We start from the raw sequence: 14,356 nt of genomic DNA on the forward strand, positions 1-14,356 counted from the left end.
TATTACCCTTCAAATGATACTCGAGATGATGTGTCTGATGGACTATTTAGGTATATCATGTTAGTTCTGTCAAAGACTCTGGATTGTTTATTAAAGTCGACCAATACAGTTGAAGTATTTCCTGAGAGGGATGTAGAAGGCGTAAGTGCCCGTCCTCGAGAGAGTCAATTATTAGCTATTGTAACTAGCTAGATATTTACATATCTCTGGAATAAGTCTAATCTACATATTTCATCATTGAGTAGGTAGTCTCTTGTATATAAGACAAGATAAAGTGTGGACTAAACCAGAGTACCACGGATTGCACAAAATTCAAGGACTTGAAATCCGGAGATTGCCACCGTACGGTTTCAGTTCTGCGTCATCGGATGTTTAGAATTCTTTCTATAATCTCAGACCCCCTTCATTTTGGGAGAAGAGACACAGTATACTCCATTGGACTCGAACGATGAAGACATCCAATATCGCTAAGCCAACTATAGAGCCGCGTTACTTCGACCTCTTTGCCACTATTGAAGCCAAATTCGAGGCCTCCAATATCGCCAGTGAAAAGTGGTACCTTACAGCTTTAAGCGCAATTGCAACGACACTCGAATCACACCTTTGTGGTCAGCTATATCTGTACCTTACAAGCCAACATGCGTATTCAACAACCACTGCACGCCGGAAGCTGATCCGATGCATGCGCGAGGCGCTCTTTAAGGACATTGCACTCCTCGGACTCCCAAAGCCCACGGAGGCACTCATCGGCATCACCAACGTTATGTCCGAGGAAGATACAGAATCCTCCTTCACCCGAGAAGGCTGGCAGTGCGACGGCGCAAATCATGCGCGCGGGATGGGATGGCTAAACTCAATATATGCCCATAATACCAATATGCTTTTTGAGTTATTCAAAAACCATCGAGACTTTGGCTTTTGGCTTATTGATATCACGTATGGGTTGCTCTTGTCCGACCGCCAGGTTTTGGATGACGTGGATACAGAGATGGTAGTCTTACCGGCTGTCATGGGCCAAAATATGCCATGGATGACCTACTGGCATATCCGAGGAACAAGACGGTTAGGGATCTCCAAGGAAGATGTGCAAATGGTTATGGAGTGTGTGCATCTAGTCGTTGAAGCTTGCGGTGTGACATTGAAGCAAGTGCCCAGTGTGGATGCTGTTGATGAAGAACTGTAGAGACATGGGCGGCGGCAAGCCGAAGATGAATATTCCTTTTGTCACAACTTCACCTATGTTTCAAGATATACAAAGGGGGAAGAAAGAGAAGATCTTGTCCACTGCCCAGGTGTTTGGAGGTGCTTACCTAACCACCTCGAGGACCGCTCTTTCGTACCGAATCGGGAGACTTGTTTATGGTTGCCCCGCGTTTTCTCTCTTATTTTTGTATGATAAAGTCGACTTGTGAATAGTTAAGAGACTGACACTTTTGCATTGTCATTGCATTCCTTAGCGCTCCTCCACCCCTTTGGCGGCACGTGTGGCCCCCGAGTTTCGTTTCTTTCGCATGAGTCCGCCATGTCGGCCTCGTCACGCAGCCAGAGCTCCTCCCCCGATATCCTGGGACCTCCAGGCGATGCTCAGTACTTGATCTCATCACCGATAAAGCCATTCGCGGGGCGCCAAAGCTGGATGTCTCCTATGATAGGGAAATCACGAACTCCGGCCAAGCGACCGCGACCGCGCGTCAGCCGCAGTCCCGCAAAAAGCGCGCATTCAATTCAATTCAACGATGTCATACTCCCCGGGACCCCGACAAGGAACTTCAAGGGTGGTCGGCAGAGGTCACTCTCCCCGGAGAAGCTTCAGGATGGAAACCTTAGCCCGTGGCGCATCCGACTTACCCTCGAAGCGACACAAGATGAAGATGACGAGAACCGGGGCAGCCCGTCGCGCAAACGATTAAAACCCTCGACCATGACCACGATGATACCATTAAAGGATGAAAGGAGTCCGTTGAAGGAGAAGACGCCCTTAAAGCGGCGAGGGCGTCCACGAAAGTCTGACCTAAATTTGTCGCCGTTTTCCGGGGACGTTGGGCAGACTCCTCGTCCTGGGCATACACCTGGGCCAGGGCATACTCCTGGGTTACGAGTTGGTGACTCTCAGCCACGCAAAAGAGGCCGACCACGTGGTACGCCCAAACCCAAACCACAGGATTTCCAACTGCTGGACGACCAACCAACGCCGACTGCCGAATATGACCATCCTTTTAGTCCAATGGATATTATTCCCAATAGTGACGCCCTTTCAACCCAGCAATTTAGTCCAATGGATACCATGACCAATGAAGCTGATCTAGGCCAACGTGAATACAGCCCGATGGACACCATAGCTAGTGACGCTAGTCTGGGCCACCAAGGACTCAGCACCACAGATGCCCTCATTAGTGACGCTGGCCTACACCGAGAAAGATTCAGTCCGACGGATTCTTTTGCTGGGAGTAACGCACATGCCAGTCCCTTGAATCTCGTTGGAGGTGCAGACTCGGAAGATGACTCTTGGGGAAACTCGGACATGTCAATTGCAGAGCTTCCTGACCCAACGGAGCCCATCACGGAAGTTCTCCCCAATGTTCGCCGTGAGTACGGCCGTACGAGTTTGGAGACGCCTGTTATCGGAGCTACGGAACACCACTTTCTGGATGATGAAAACATCCACTCTACCCCTTCTAAAATGCCATCACCTACACGCGAAAGAGCAATATTGTCATCGAGAGCTTCTCATAACACGTCTAGCCCACAATCGCGCACATATCCGACTCCGACCCCCACGTCTTCGCTGGCCGACGAAGAAAATCAAACCCAACAAGCCGACGTAGACCATCCCTCAAGGACAGAGACCCATCATGCTCAAACCGACCCCGTTGAAGATTCCGCAGACGAGTACGATGAATACGACACTATTATGGAAAGTGAAGGATTCACTATGATTTCCCTTGATACACTCCCATCGGCCAAGCAGCATGGGTTCGGCTCCAGTGCTGCGACGAACAGCGCTCCCAAACGAAAGGAAGTTGGTGAACGGTTGAGACGCAAGCTTCCCGGGACAATTGAAGAGCTCCGTGGGGATTCTCGTGCTGAAAAGTCATCCAGTCCAGTCACTACGGGGCTAGATCCTAGGTTTCACGACAAGCCTAGCCCCCATATTCCAGAAAGTCAGACTGTGCATGCAACTGAGCAGCAATCTATTAACTACGTGAATGGGATCGCCTACCCTGAACTGCCTGCCGCATCGTCTCCCACTAAACCAACAAGTGTTCGAAAGAAGAGGACATTCATCAGTTTAGCTAGACTTGTTCGGCTTAGCTTAGCCCTGCAAGGTCCCTTCCAGCCCCAAGAAGACGAGTGGTCAGGCAAGAGTAATGCTCATCACAAAAGACTCCGATTGGAGGGTGTTTTCAGCACATTCAACGCTGAAACGCAGCGAGAACTCCGAGCTGCTATGGGGATAGGACAGGAACTTGCTATGCGTCGAATGGTCGCCGAGGAAGACAGGGCTGCGGCTATAGCAGCAGAACATGCAGCATCTCGTCTCGAGAAGGAACGCCTCGAGGAAGAACAGGAAGAACTTCATTATAACGACTTCAATGAAGAAGAATTGGAAGAGCAAGCGCACGATGACACCTTTGAAGATGAGATCGAGAAGCAAGAAGGATATAGAGGATACAGCGAACCGTCACCCCCCAAGTTCAACAACTCCATGCAGCAAAGCCCGGCTTCCCACCAAAAGGCACGGCGGGAGGCACAGTGGCAGCTTGAACGAGAAGCAGTCAGCCGCCAGGCTCAGATGGCTTCAAACTCACGGTCGGTCGTTTACATTGATAGTGATGAGAATGCGGCGGAAGAGGATGGGGACATCGGACTTGAAGATGAACAGGGATTTGAACTTGAGCCCAGATATGAGTTTGATAAAGAGCCCAGTAATTCTGCATTCGATGTCGTATCAGAGCCAGCGCCATATGTGCTAAAAGACGTTGAACCCGAACCCGAACCCGAACCCTTGGAAGATGAGGATGATGGCTATGATGACATTTGGCAACTTGAAGCCAACGAGCACAGCCATATTTCACAACATTCTGAGGATGACGATGTCCAGCCTAATCGGCAGCCGCTTGCACGTCCTTTGGGCAGCCTTGCTCCAATTTCGGCAGGTCAAGACTACTTGAGCTCATCTCCTTACGCTACCTCGGAACGTGAGTATGTAGCGCGCTTCGGACCATCCAAGGTTCGCGAGCTCCGTGAACAAAAGGTCGATTTGTCTGCTTTGCTTGCGGAAGAGGATACACCAAACCGTGCGCGGTATTACAATGGAACGAGTACTCCTCGGGCTGTGCTGGCGCAGCCATTGGGGACACATAATCCATCCATCAATACCTCTGCCATGAAGGACCTGGTATCACGCACTCCAGCACGTATGCGTTTACAACCTCTCTCCCAATCCAGCCCCGATGCTCCCAGCCCACGGGTCCCCAGTCCACAAATGGCGTTCCTCGGTGGGAATAAATCTCCAAAGTTTGTACAAAGAAGCTCGCCTATGCAAGAACCATTGGAAGAGGATCATGACAACAGCAGCATTTCCAATGCCGCTCTCAGTCAATTGGAATCTGCCAACGTTGATTCTGCCTCCACCCCACAGCCTCCTCGACCCACTAGGGAGGAGCCAGGATCATCCTGGTTCAGTAAAATAACCAGTTTCACCCCGCAATGGCTAAAAGCCCCCACCCGTGACCGAAGCTCAAGTGTTAGTACTATTCCGGAGGAACCATCTGACTTCGAAGATGAGGAGGAAATGGTCAGCATTGAATCTGCGAGGGAGCTTGGTGGACATCTCCAGGACGAGGCGCTCTTAAAGCAAGCGAGCCAGTCACCTACGAGTCATTGGAGAGAGCCGTCACAATCCCAGTCTCCCCAAATAAAGCCAGATCCTCTTCCCACAATGGAAGAAGACGAGGACCCGATACACGAGAGAAGTGTTTCTCGGGACCTCTTGGAAGAACAGGGGGTTCCGGTTTATGAGCAGAGTGCCTCTCAAGACCTCTTGGAGAACGAAGACCCGGAGCCATTGAACCACCAGGATGGGGCCTCTCCAGGGCCTCGGCCACTTGCTGTCTTCGGATACTTCTCCGACCAGCACTACGCTGCGCTTCGTCGTATCTACCGAGTTGCCAAGCGATACCCGGAGCACTTTCAATACTACGATGCTCCAGGGCGTGCAGCCATCATTGGTGATTGGATATGGACCTCCGATGGTCATCACGGGGTGCCCATCACAGAGATTCAATTTGCCATCATTGATCGCTTTGCCCAGGAACTTGCTCGGGCTGATATCCAATATGGCGGTAGCGGACAGATCGATTGGACAGAAGCCGATTTGCACCGGAGACTCATAAGCATCATTATTGGTGAGCAGATCCGAGAGGAAGTAAAGGCCAAGGCCAACCGGGGTACTTCCGTGGATACATGGCGGTGAGCGTCTATTTTTGCCCCCACTTCTTTTTTATCTTATGTACTATTTTGGATATCCGATGACCAGGCGTCATGGTTTTGTTTCGAATGCGTCTGTTCTTGTTCTATTTATGATTCCCTCACGGTTATTAGTTAGGCTTGTGTGCAGCATTGGGCTGTTTTGGGGAGTTTCACACTAAAATTCTCGTCGCTTTCGTTAACGATATCGCACGAGTATTCTTAGGAGAATTCTAAGCACTATAATATGCATTCAACCGCCTCGTGTTTCCTAATACTTAAACTTCGTAATGTATATTGGCTTGAAAGAGAGGATATACTCAGGTTAAACAAGTAGAACTCTGTCCTACAATAACATTCGAACTTTCTTATTTTGTATCTTAAATTTGACTTATTTCCATTGTTTCTAGGGCTTTAGTGCCCTTGTAGTGTCATGTTGATATCTTTCTTGGTGGCTTTTAACGTATACATCCTCTTTTACTTTCTAGCTAACAAAAGATAACAGCCATGTAGCAAGGCTTGAATATCATCGCAAATCTTCTATTAATTGAAATAAAGCGATTATAAACCACATTTACATACTATTGCTACTAGACCTACTGCAGCACTTTGTATAGTGCTCGTCATTTCTCCACCAGTGGAAACTAGCATACTTTGGGATTAGCTCACAATTTCACAACATCCTAGTTATATACAATAAACAACTAATGAAAAAAAATCAAGAAGAAAGTATTTATAACAAATAACTAAACGTATGTATGGAAGATATAAGATCCTTCTAGCACAGAAGCAGGCCCTGACAAATGGGGGAGCAGCAGGCCTCAGGGTCAGCCAGGCACACACCCCAACAAGAACCTTCTCGCTTCCGTTCGTGAAATGGCGATCCTTTCAATAATAAGAGTAAATGCTACCTCAAACAACACGGGAAAGGAGCTCTGGGATATACACCTTCTTACGTGGAACTAGTTTACCTAGAACGTTTGGAATATATGATGGGAATCCAGACTTCATCTGCTCCAGAATCCCCCAGGATTGCTCCCCGTCGGCATCGTATGGTTCTGTCCCTGCAAGCCCGGTTGTATTGAAGGATGCGTACACCAACGGGACATCGTCGAAGGAGACAGAGGCATCCACCACCTTGATATCAAGGCCGTCGCTATCGAGGAAGCGGGCGTTTCCAACAGTAGCAAAAACAAACGGCGCGCCTGCATTAGCAGCGTAGGTCCGCGCAGAGGCCACATTTATCTCAGCAGTCTCATAGGGCTCTGCATCGGTTGCACCTTCATCAGGGGTGACTATAGAGTAGAGTTAGCTGGGAGGCATAGAGCTTGCAGGTGAAATATTCGAAATTCAGCTTACATGGCCAGGCCGCAATGTGTAATGTCTCCCTCTGGGACTGGATATTGAATGTCATAGCCGGGTGGAAGTGTTCCCAGCATTCCAACAGACCCCAGCGGCCGTAGGGAGTTGCGATCACCTTGAGCTCGTCCATCGTTCCATCAGACCAGATCTCACGTTCACCTCCTGATGGCCGCAGCTTGTGGCGCAGCAGAAGGACCTTTCCCTCCGGTGAAATGAGGGCTTGTGCCATGTAGATGGAGTTACCTTCTCGATGCGAGAATGCCGGCGCGATGTAAACCCTGTTGCGTTTGGCGGCAGCAATGAGGGTCTTCCATTGGGGGCTTCCAACGACCAGAGAGTTGTCGAAGTAGTTCTGGATATGGTCTTTCATGAGGGTAGGGTTCGCTATGCCTTTGGGGTATCTAGACAATATGGAGCCGGGATTAGTACTTGTTACTCCTAGCTATGTCTGGGCATAGAGAGAACATACCCGGGAAACCATAGCTCAGGGAAGACAACTAGATTGGCGCCAGCATCGGCAGCATCTGTGATAAGGTTCGTGGCTTTGAGTACCGTCTGGTCGAGGTCGAATTTCACGTCCGTCCAGTTTTTGTTCATCACAGGAAGCGGCCAGTTTGCTGGTGGTGCTCGAACTATGGCGACAGTCAAGTTGTTGTCATTTGTTGAGCTGGTTAATGGCTTCCCATGAGGGATGCCAAGGGCAATTCCAACCAGAATTGGGATCAAAGTTAGACGCATGGTAAATTGCAAGCTTCAGCGGTTATGTGATTCATTTTGTTTATACTAGGCCCCTTTTATAAGTCTGGGAAGGTCCTTGAAGTTCCAGATAGTATATGTCCCGAAGATATCCCGAAGAATTTTATGCTCGCCAATATAAAGTTGCCGTGCATGCGAACCGGATGGCAAATCCCGACAAACCCCGTGAAGAATGATACGACTTATCGAGATTTAGCACGATTGAGATTCTGTATAGACCTCGTAATTCTATTATCATCTTCACAATTATCTTCGTTATTTTCAGTCTCATCTTTATCACCCTTTCCATCATTCTCATTGATAGTATCCTTGTCATTAATATCATCTTTATCATTCTTTTTCATGAAGATTCTTATCGCTGTCTTCATTCTCGTTTTCCTTGGTGCTATCTCTAGCTATGAAGAGAAAACAATACTGTGTATTGCTCGATCTGAAGTAACTGACTCTGAGGAAAACCAAGAGATGTAAAGAGAGGATCTAGCTGCTACACTACAGTCCCGGGCACAAACGGGGTCACCTGGCGACGCATCCCAACACTATCTTTAGTATTATTTTGCCACTATTGCTCTTTCTATTGGTATTACTTTATGTAAGGATACTCATTCATGTCGGCCAAGGATCTTGTCTAGGCAGAACACCTAGCAAGACAGGATCCTTATGTCCGAGGCCAGAGCAACAGTTCTCAATTAGCTTCCCTATCAAGGGTGGGGAACACATATGTGTCTCGCTGCTTTAGGTAGTATATTTCAATCCACTTCCAGAGGCGTTGATCCGCCACAAACTTGGGGTTGAGACTTGCTATTTGCCCGTGCTAGGGCCAGTCTCTTGGGCCCGTTACATTCAATGTACTGTTTCGTATTCTGCACTTCCTCAGACGTGGCGATATGTTGGGAGATTATTTTCGACAAGTTGATAAACCCATCCTGTTTCTTGAGGTCGTTCAGCTTTGCAAAAAGCTCCTGTACGGGAGCAAAGAGTTTATGCCGGTGATCAATTTAGGTATCTAGTATCTAGCTTCATTGGATATCAATGAGGTACTATATACTATATCTTCCAAGTTTTCGACCAAATTGACCAAAATACCAAATTCCCAGAAGGGGATCCTTGACTTCAACTGCGAACACCCTGTGTATATTGCATCTCGAACATAGATATGCAACCAACCACAGAGACCTCCTGCATCAAGATTCCTTATTTCCCCGACTATCTGACGGATTAGGGATGAATCACATGAGTTGAATGCAGAACACATCTCAGTCCGCCTCTTTATACCAGCTAAGTCAACGTCCATCTCAAAGTGACCCAAACCCGCTGTTTGTCTCATCCTAATAAAACTACTGTACTCCGTACAACCAAGTCCTTAAACTGTCAACCCGTCAAACCGTCCCAAAAGCAAACACAATCTACATTGAAGTCCCAACCAAACCTGCAGTCCTCCGCCATCTAGACCAACCAGGCCAACCCGCCTCCTGCACGATCGTATACTTCTCGCATGGCCAGCCAAGCAGAAGCCGGAGAGCCTCGCATTCCCCACTCTGTGCGAGGTACCTGCAAAGTGCCTGTGAGGTGTCCCTGCACGCATTTTCGTCCTTGGGTATCGATCTGGCTGGATCGTGAAGTACCACTTGGGAGGCGAACTGGGCATTTATTTATAAGGGCAAGGGTTGGTAGCAATATGGGGGACAATATCATCCCCAGAGACCAAGAACCAAGATAAAACGAGTGTATAACTCTAGAATCTATAGTTCCATCACTTCTTCTATTTCCTTTCCATACATATAGTTTATGTGTGTGGACGATCAATCATGTCGGTATTCACAATTGTTCATCGAGCCCTCCCACCACTCTCGCTCCCCTGGAAGCGACGAACAAGTCTTAAGGGCAAATCCCCTGAGGTGGAAATCCATCTCAGTGAAAAGAATCCCATTCTGTCAGACTCCAGTTTCAGCCCCCACGCGCACAACAATGAAACCATCGTCATGCACCGTGACGTCTATGGTCCCGTGCAGGTAGCGGTGAAGAGCAACGCACAGAAGACCGACGCACTTCACAACAAACCCATTCCCCAGCCAATATTGTCTGCGCCGGAAATTATCCCGGCCTCAGCGTCGGATTCGACTTCCGAGAGCCGAGTGCGTTATTCTGACCAGACGCGTCCGACTCGGGCCCAGCTCGTTCGCGCTGTCAGTTGGGCGAGTATTATTCGCAGTCGAGACCGATGGACAGCCGAGCAGGAGAGGGAACTTGTTCATGCGCAGCGACAGCTTGGAAGATGCCAGAAGGCGTGGAGTTCCGAGCAGGAAGTGTGGTTATCCTATGTAAGTGGCAACTGTTTCTTTTTTTTTCTTTTGCTTTTTTCGCTGTTTTTCGGCAATCCTATTGTTTTGCTCCATGCAGTCAAGATCGTTATCACGTTCCCGATTTGATCCTAGAAGCAATAGCGAAAGAATCATAAACTAATCTGTTAGCGGTTTAGGTCCAGGCTCTCAGCGAAGAAAAGGAAGCTTATGCTAGTTTCTTGTCTATGCGACACAGACAGCAGGATGAGGAGCAGCACCAGTTCCGTAAGGCATGGAAGCGGCGGCGATCACTGTCTGGTGACGATGAGACGCAGCAATCTGCGATCGAGACTGCGAATCGATTGGGGAAGCTGCGTCGCTTGCAGCGCTATGGCTCTTCGGGTTCATCTTCGGGGCGGCGGTTGGGCTCAATGGGATCGTCGGTGGCTGTGGAGGCATGATATAGTGACGAGAGTGGCTTCCAACTTAAAGTGTAGGGCTGAAAAGATAGAGGGTAATTTGTATTGTTCGTTCAGCTTAGAGTATCTCAATTATTGGCTTAGAGGGTCAATTAGGTATGAATGGAGTATTCTGACATATCTAACTTTAAATCATAAATCAGCCCCTAGCCATACGCTCCCATCCAATCCCTATCCCTACCTACTTCTACTTCTTCTTCTCCTTCCCATCCGGCCACTTCCGGAACAAATCAGCTAACATATCAATCGGTGCAGTCAAAAGCCCAACAGCGGTCTCAAAGAATGGCTCTGTAGGTGCCAGCGGGTGCGATCTCGAGGGCACAAAGATCTTGACCCGATCCAGTGACTTGGTCAACTCGACACTCTCCTCTTTAGATAATAACTCCTCAAGTCTGGGCAAATCAACATCCTCCTCATGTCTGGCATGAATGCCCAAATCACGCATAAGCCCCTTCAGCGTAGGCACGAACCGGGGGTCCGTAGAAGATAGATCCTGGAACGCTTTCAACTGGTGCTTAACGCCACGATGCTCGAGTCTGTTTTTGTCTACTATTCCTTGGCCATCCGGGAGAGCAGTGATCAGGGCGGGGTATACGACGAGCTCCTCGCCAATGAGATGGCGGGCTAGCTCCCAGACGAATTGGTTTTGGAAGCGGGTTTGTTGGTCTGGGTTTGTGGATGAGAGGATTTGGTGGCTATGGGATTCGAGTTCTATGTGATCGTGTTTTATGGCGGGGAGGATGCGGCTGTGGACGGTTGGGACTGAGGTGTCTTCGGTGAAGGTTTGGAGAGCTGGTATATTGCCGCTGAAGAGTGGTTTGGGCGATCCGGCATTTGGTCGTGATGTTGTTGTCATTGGGAGTTTGGGGATAGGAGGGTGGATGGCGAGGGCGCGCCGGAGCATGAGGATAGTGGTTTGATGCTTGGAATACTGTTTTTCTGTTGAGGTTTTAGAAAAATATTAAGAATCTACTTGATAGAATAGTCGGTGATAGGTTCCGTTTTTGTCATGATGATGATATAGATGCTAGCCCTAAGTTGATATCAACCACATCAAAATTTACGAACTCGAGATCGGACGGCTAGATCCAAATGAGACCTGGGATTCATAAATCATAACACAAACACATCCAAAATAACCCCGAAACCAAAGCTCTGACTTCCATACTCTCTCCCCCTTTAGTCGTGAGGATTCGACGTACTAGTTGAATTGGGGTATGCTGTCTGGGGGTAGTTGTAAACTATTAGTTATAAATTGATAAGATCGATCTTACAGAAGGCTGAAGAACAAGGTATGCATGTATTGTACTACCCAATATAGGGGCAAGCATGAACCTGAGAAACGAAGTAGTATGTGTGTGTGCGTGTCCCTCAACAACGCCTGATGTCAGAGTAAACAGTTGTCTGGAAAAGAAGACAATAGACACAGAAAAAAAAAAAAGAAAACCCAAACGCCTGCGAGGTCCATCCCTCACAACATAGCTAATATGATCAATTGATAAAGGGTAATCCGTAACCGCGACCTGCGGTAAACACCATCCCATCCCATCTTAACGTACATCCCAAATTTCATGTGCATATCCCTCAGTGATTGCGGGTACGCTTGCGACTGCGCTCGCGCTCCATAGCTGCAGGCTGGAACATCTCGAGGCCGGGGTGGTGGGCGGTGGGAGTCCAGTCGATACCCATGGCGGGCGAGAAATCCGGGTGCAGCTGGCTGAAGATAGCGGGATCGGCCGGGTGGCCATCGACCGGCTCTGCGGGAGAAGGAAGAGGTGCAGCCACGAGTTCGACTAAAGATGTATCGATCCAATTGGGTGGTTTGCTGGCGAGACGGCCGATGCGAGCGCAGTCGTCGTCGACTTCCTCGTTCATAAGGGCGGTTAATGGGGGCGCGTTGCCGTTGGGTCGCGCGTGGTGGTTGGAGAGAACGTGGTATGGGAGGATCGGACGGGTGGCGGGCTTATCGGCAAGGTCGGCCAGAGCGCTCAGAGCACTGTGCGCGGCGGTGGTGCGGGTAGATCGGGTAGCGTGGAAGTTGTGACTTGCGGTGCGCATCATATCGGCTGCACTCGGGGTGCCGTTATCTTCATGGCCTGTGCCCTCGGGGGTATCCTCGGCATCGGTATTGTTACCGTTCGTCACCGCGCCGGATCCGTGGTCTGGGCGTCTGGAGGTAGAGAAGAAGTGGACAGTCGCTAGGTGTGCCTGGTTGACGTGTGCATTGAGTTCCTTATCGGTGAAAAGGGAGTGGATCGAGTATGAAGGTGCCACCTGCTCCTTTGTGACCTCGGCCTTGTTGCGCTTCGCGGGAGTAGCATCGCCTGTGTCCCGTGCAGGGGACCCAGTGTCGTCTTCCGGAGCCTTCCGCTTGCGCTTATTCAAATCCGAGATAACGCCGTTGCCCAGCTCGTCGAGATCAACGCGGTGACGGGTGTGCCGGGTCTTGCGGTTGCTGTGGATCCCACCAGGGCTGGCCGGGTTTGTGATGCTAAACTGATTGGGGTGGAGGAGCAGGGCATTAGTGTCGGCAATGTCGAGCTGTTCCTTTTCACGCATCAGACGGGCGCGCTTGCCCGAGATATTCTGCATCAATCGCTCTCGGAGGGTGGAAGATAGATGGCGGAATTCTTCTTGTGCGAAGTAAGTGCGGAAGTCACGCTCCCGCTGTAGTCTTTCCATGGTGTTGTTGTAGTTGTTCTGTATAAGAAAAAAAAAGTCGCTGATTAGCAAAAAAAAAACTCCTTATAGATCAGAACAGCAAAAAACTCACCATAGCCGTGACCAACTCCGCGTCTCTCTTTTCCTTGATCTCATTAACCTGCTGCACGAACCTGGAATACCAGGATCCAGCGAGGCCAGCCATCTCCTTCGCAAACTTGCTGCCGCCACCAACAGTCTCCTCAATCAGCGACGCAATGCTCTCCGCGGAGTCCGGGAGCGGTCCAGTCACGTAGGGATCAGCATTGTTGATCAGTGTCATATCACACTGGAGTGCGTGCAGCTGCTGACGAAACTGGATGTCCCGGTTATTGCTGAACTGACCCGTCAGTTCCTGGAGCCGTTCCTGGAGCGCAGTGCGGCGCTTGTCGCGTTTCGAGGGTGCACCGCCAGCCCCGCCGCCGGGGCTGAGGGGCGGAGGGTTCTGATATGACATTGTATGTGACGAGAGTGGGTGAGGGAGGGTGGTAAATTGCATGGAATTGGAGTTGGTAATCGAAGGAAGATGGATGAGCTGGGAGGGAGGGGTGGGTCACGGTCGAATATGGACGGCAGAATATTTGGCCGCCCCGAGGAGAATAGACAGTGAGGTGAAGACAAGGTGAAGAGAAGATGAAGAGAAAATAAACAATATAATTCTAATTTGATTGAAAGAACCAGAAGAATAGGCGCAATAAATAGAATAAACACAATGAATTAACATTCGGTTTTCCCCTTTATATTGGTGTCCCCCTCCAACTCAAGACCATAGCTATCTAATCCCAAGCTATATAACTACATCGGCAAGGGATGGTCTTCGCCATAAAACGACTTCCCTACAAGTATAATATCCATGTCTATATGACCAGAAGTGCTAGTTCAACCACGCTATAACGCCATATGACCTAAATGGCTAATCCTTTTGGCAATATAACCCATAGGGCCAAAAGGGTAACCCGAGTGCTGACACTATCCATGAATGTACCCGGTGATGCCTAATGAGAGCCTGACGAAGCCACAGGCCATGACCCCTACATAGATCCGTGGACTTACTCCAATGATATGCTAGATTACAGAAAAAAGCAAAGATGTTGTTAATAGCAGATATATTCCCACTAAATCGTGTATATCTATATCCGTCATCAAGACAGAAAAAAAAGTTCATAAAACCCGAATCGCCAACAACAACCGGGGTATTCATAGTTCATTCAAAATGTTCGTATGGGGAATGGAACCTCCAAAAACGAGTTCATGCAAGGTGCAAAAGAATTATTTCGCACCGGAAAATCGAAATCCAACACCGGGGACACC

At 49.1% G+C, this 14,356-nt stretch overlaps 6 protein-coding genes across 6 annotated transcripts; 3 read left to right on the plus strand and 3 right to left on the minus strand.

The window, feature by feature from the left end:
• Positions 1-448: 448 nt before the first annotated feature.
• Positions 449-1,183, plus strand: N7479_008687 (uncharacterized protein; the record flags this gene model as incomplete). The annotated part of the gene is made up of 1 exon (XM_057256380.1): positions 449-1,183. The coding sequence occupies one exon, from the start codon at positions 449-451 to the stop codon at positions 1,181-1,183; it is 735 nt and encodes a 244-aa protein (XP_057103838.1).
• A 339-nt stretch (positions 1,184-1,522) lies between these two features.
• N7479_008688 (putative AT DNA binding protein) lies at positions 1,523-5,476 on the plus strand (the record flags this gene model as incomplete). The annotated part of the gene is made up of 1 exon (XM_057256381.1): positions 1,523-5,476. The coding sequence occupies one exon, from the start codon at positions 1,523-1,525 to the stop codon at positions 5,474-5,476; it is 3,954 nt and encodes a 1,317-aa protein (XP_057103839.1).
• A 905-nt stretch (positions 5,477-6,381) lies between these two features.
• Positions 6,382-7,569, minus strand: N7479_008689 (uncharacterized protein; the record flags this gene model as incomplete). The annotated part of the gene is made up of 3 exons (XM_057256382.1): positions 6,382-6,764; positions 6,829-7,232; positions 7,301-7,569. The coding sequence occupies 3 exons, from the start codon at positions 7,567-7,569 to the stop codon at positions 6,382-6,384; spliced, it is 1,056 nt and encodes a 351-aa protein (XP_057103840.1).
• A 1,823-nt stretch (positions 7,570-9,392) lies between these two features.
• Positions 9,393-10,327, plus strand: N7479_008690 (uncharacterized protein; the record flags this gene model as incomplete). Its single annotated transcript, XM_057256383.1, has 2 exons — positions 9,393-9,905; positions 10,064-10,327. The coding sequence occupies 2 exons, from the start codon at positions 9,393-9,395 to the stop codon at positions 10,325-10,327; spliced, it is 777 nt and encodes a 258-aa protein (XP_057103841.1).
• Positions 10,328-10,532: 205 nt separating this feature from the next.
• Positions 10,533-11,249, minus strand: N7479_008691 (HHE domain protein; the record flags this gene model as incomplete). The annotated part of the gene is made up of 1 exon (XM_057256384.1): positions 10,533-11,249. One exon carries the CDS (start codon positions 11,247-11,249, stop codon positions 10,533-10,535), a length of 717 nt encoding a protein of 238 aa, XP_057103842.1.
• A 680-nt stretch (positions 11,250-11,929) lies between these two features.
• On the minus strand, positions 11,930-13,502 carry N7479_008692 (Sds3 domain-containing protein; the record flags this gene model as incomplete). Its single annotated transcript, XM_057256385.1, has 2 exons — positions 11,930-13,045; positions 13,119-13,502. 2 exons carry the CDS (start codon positions 13,500-13,502, stop codon positions 11,930-11,932), a joined length of 1,500 nt encoding a protein of 499 aa, XP_057103843.1.
• Positions 13,503-14,356: the final 854 nt, after the last annotated feature.

The sequence above is a fragment of the Penicillium vulpinum genome, assembly GCF_028829585.1.
Source record: "Penicillium vulpinum strain IBT 29486 chromosome Unknown utg000004l_segment0_segment0, whole genome shotgun sequence".
Lineage (NCBI taxonomy): Eukaryota > Fungi > Ascomycota > Eurotiomycetes > Eurotiales > Aspergillaceae > Penicillium > Penicillium vulpinum.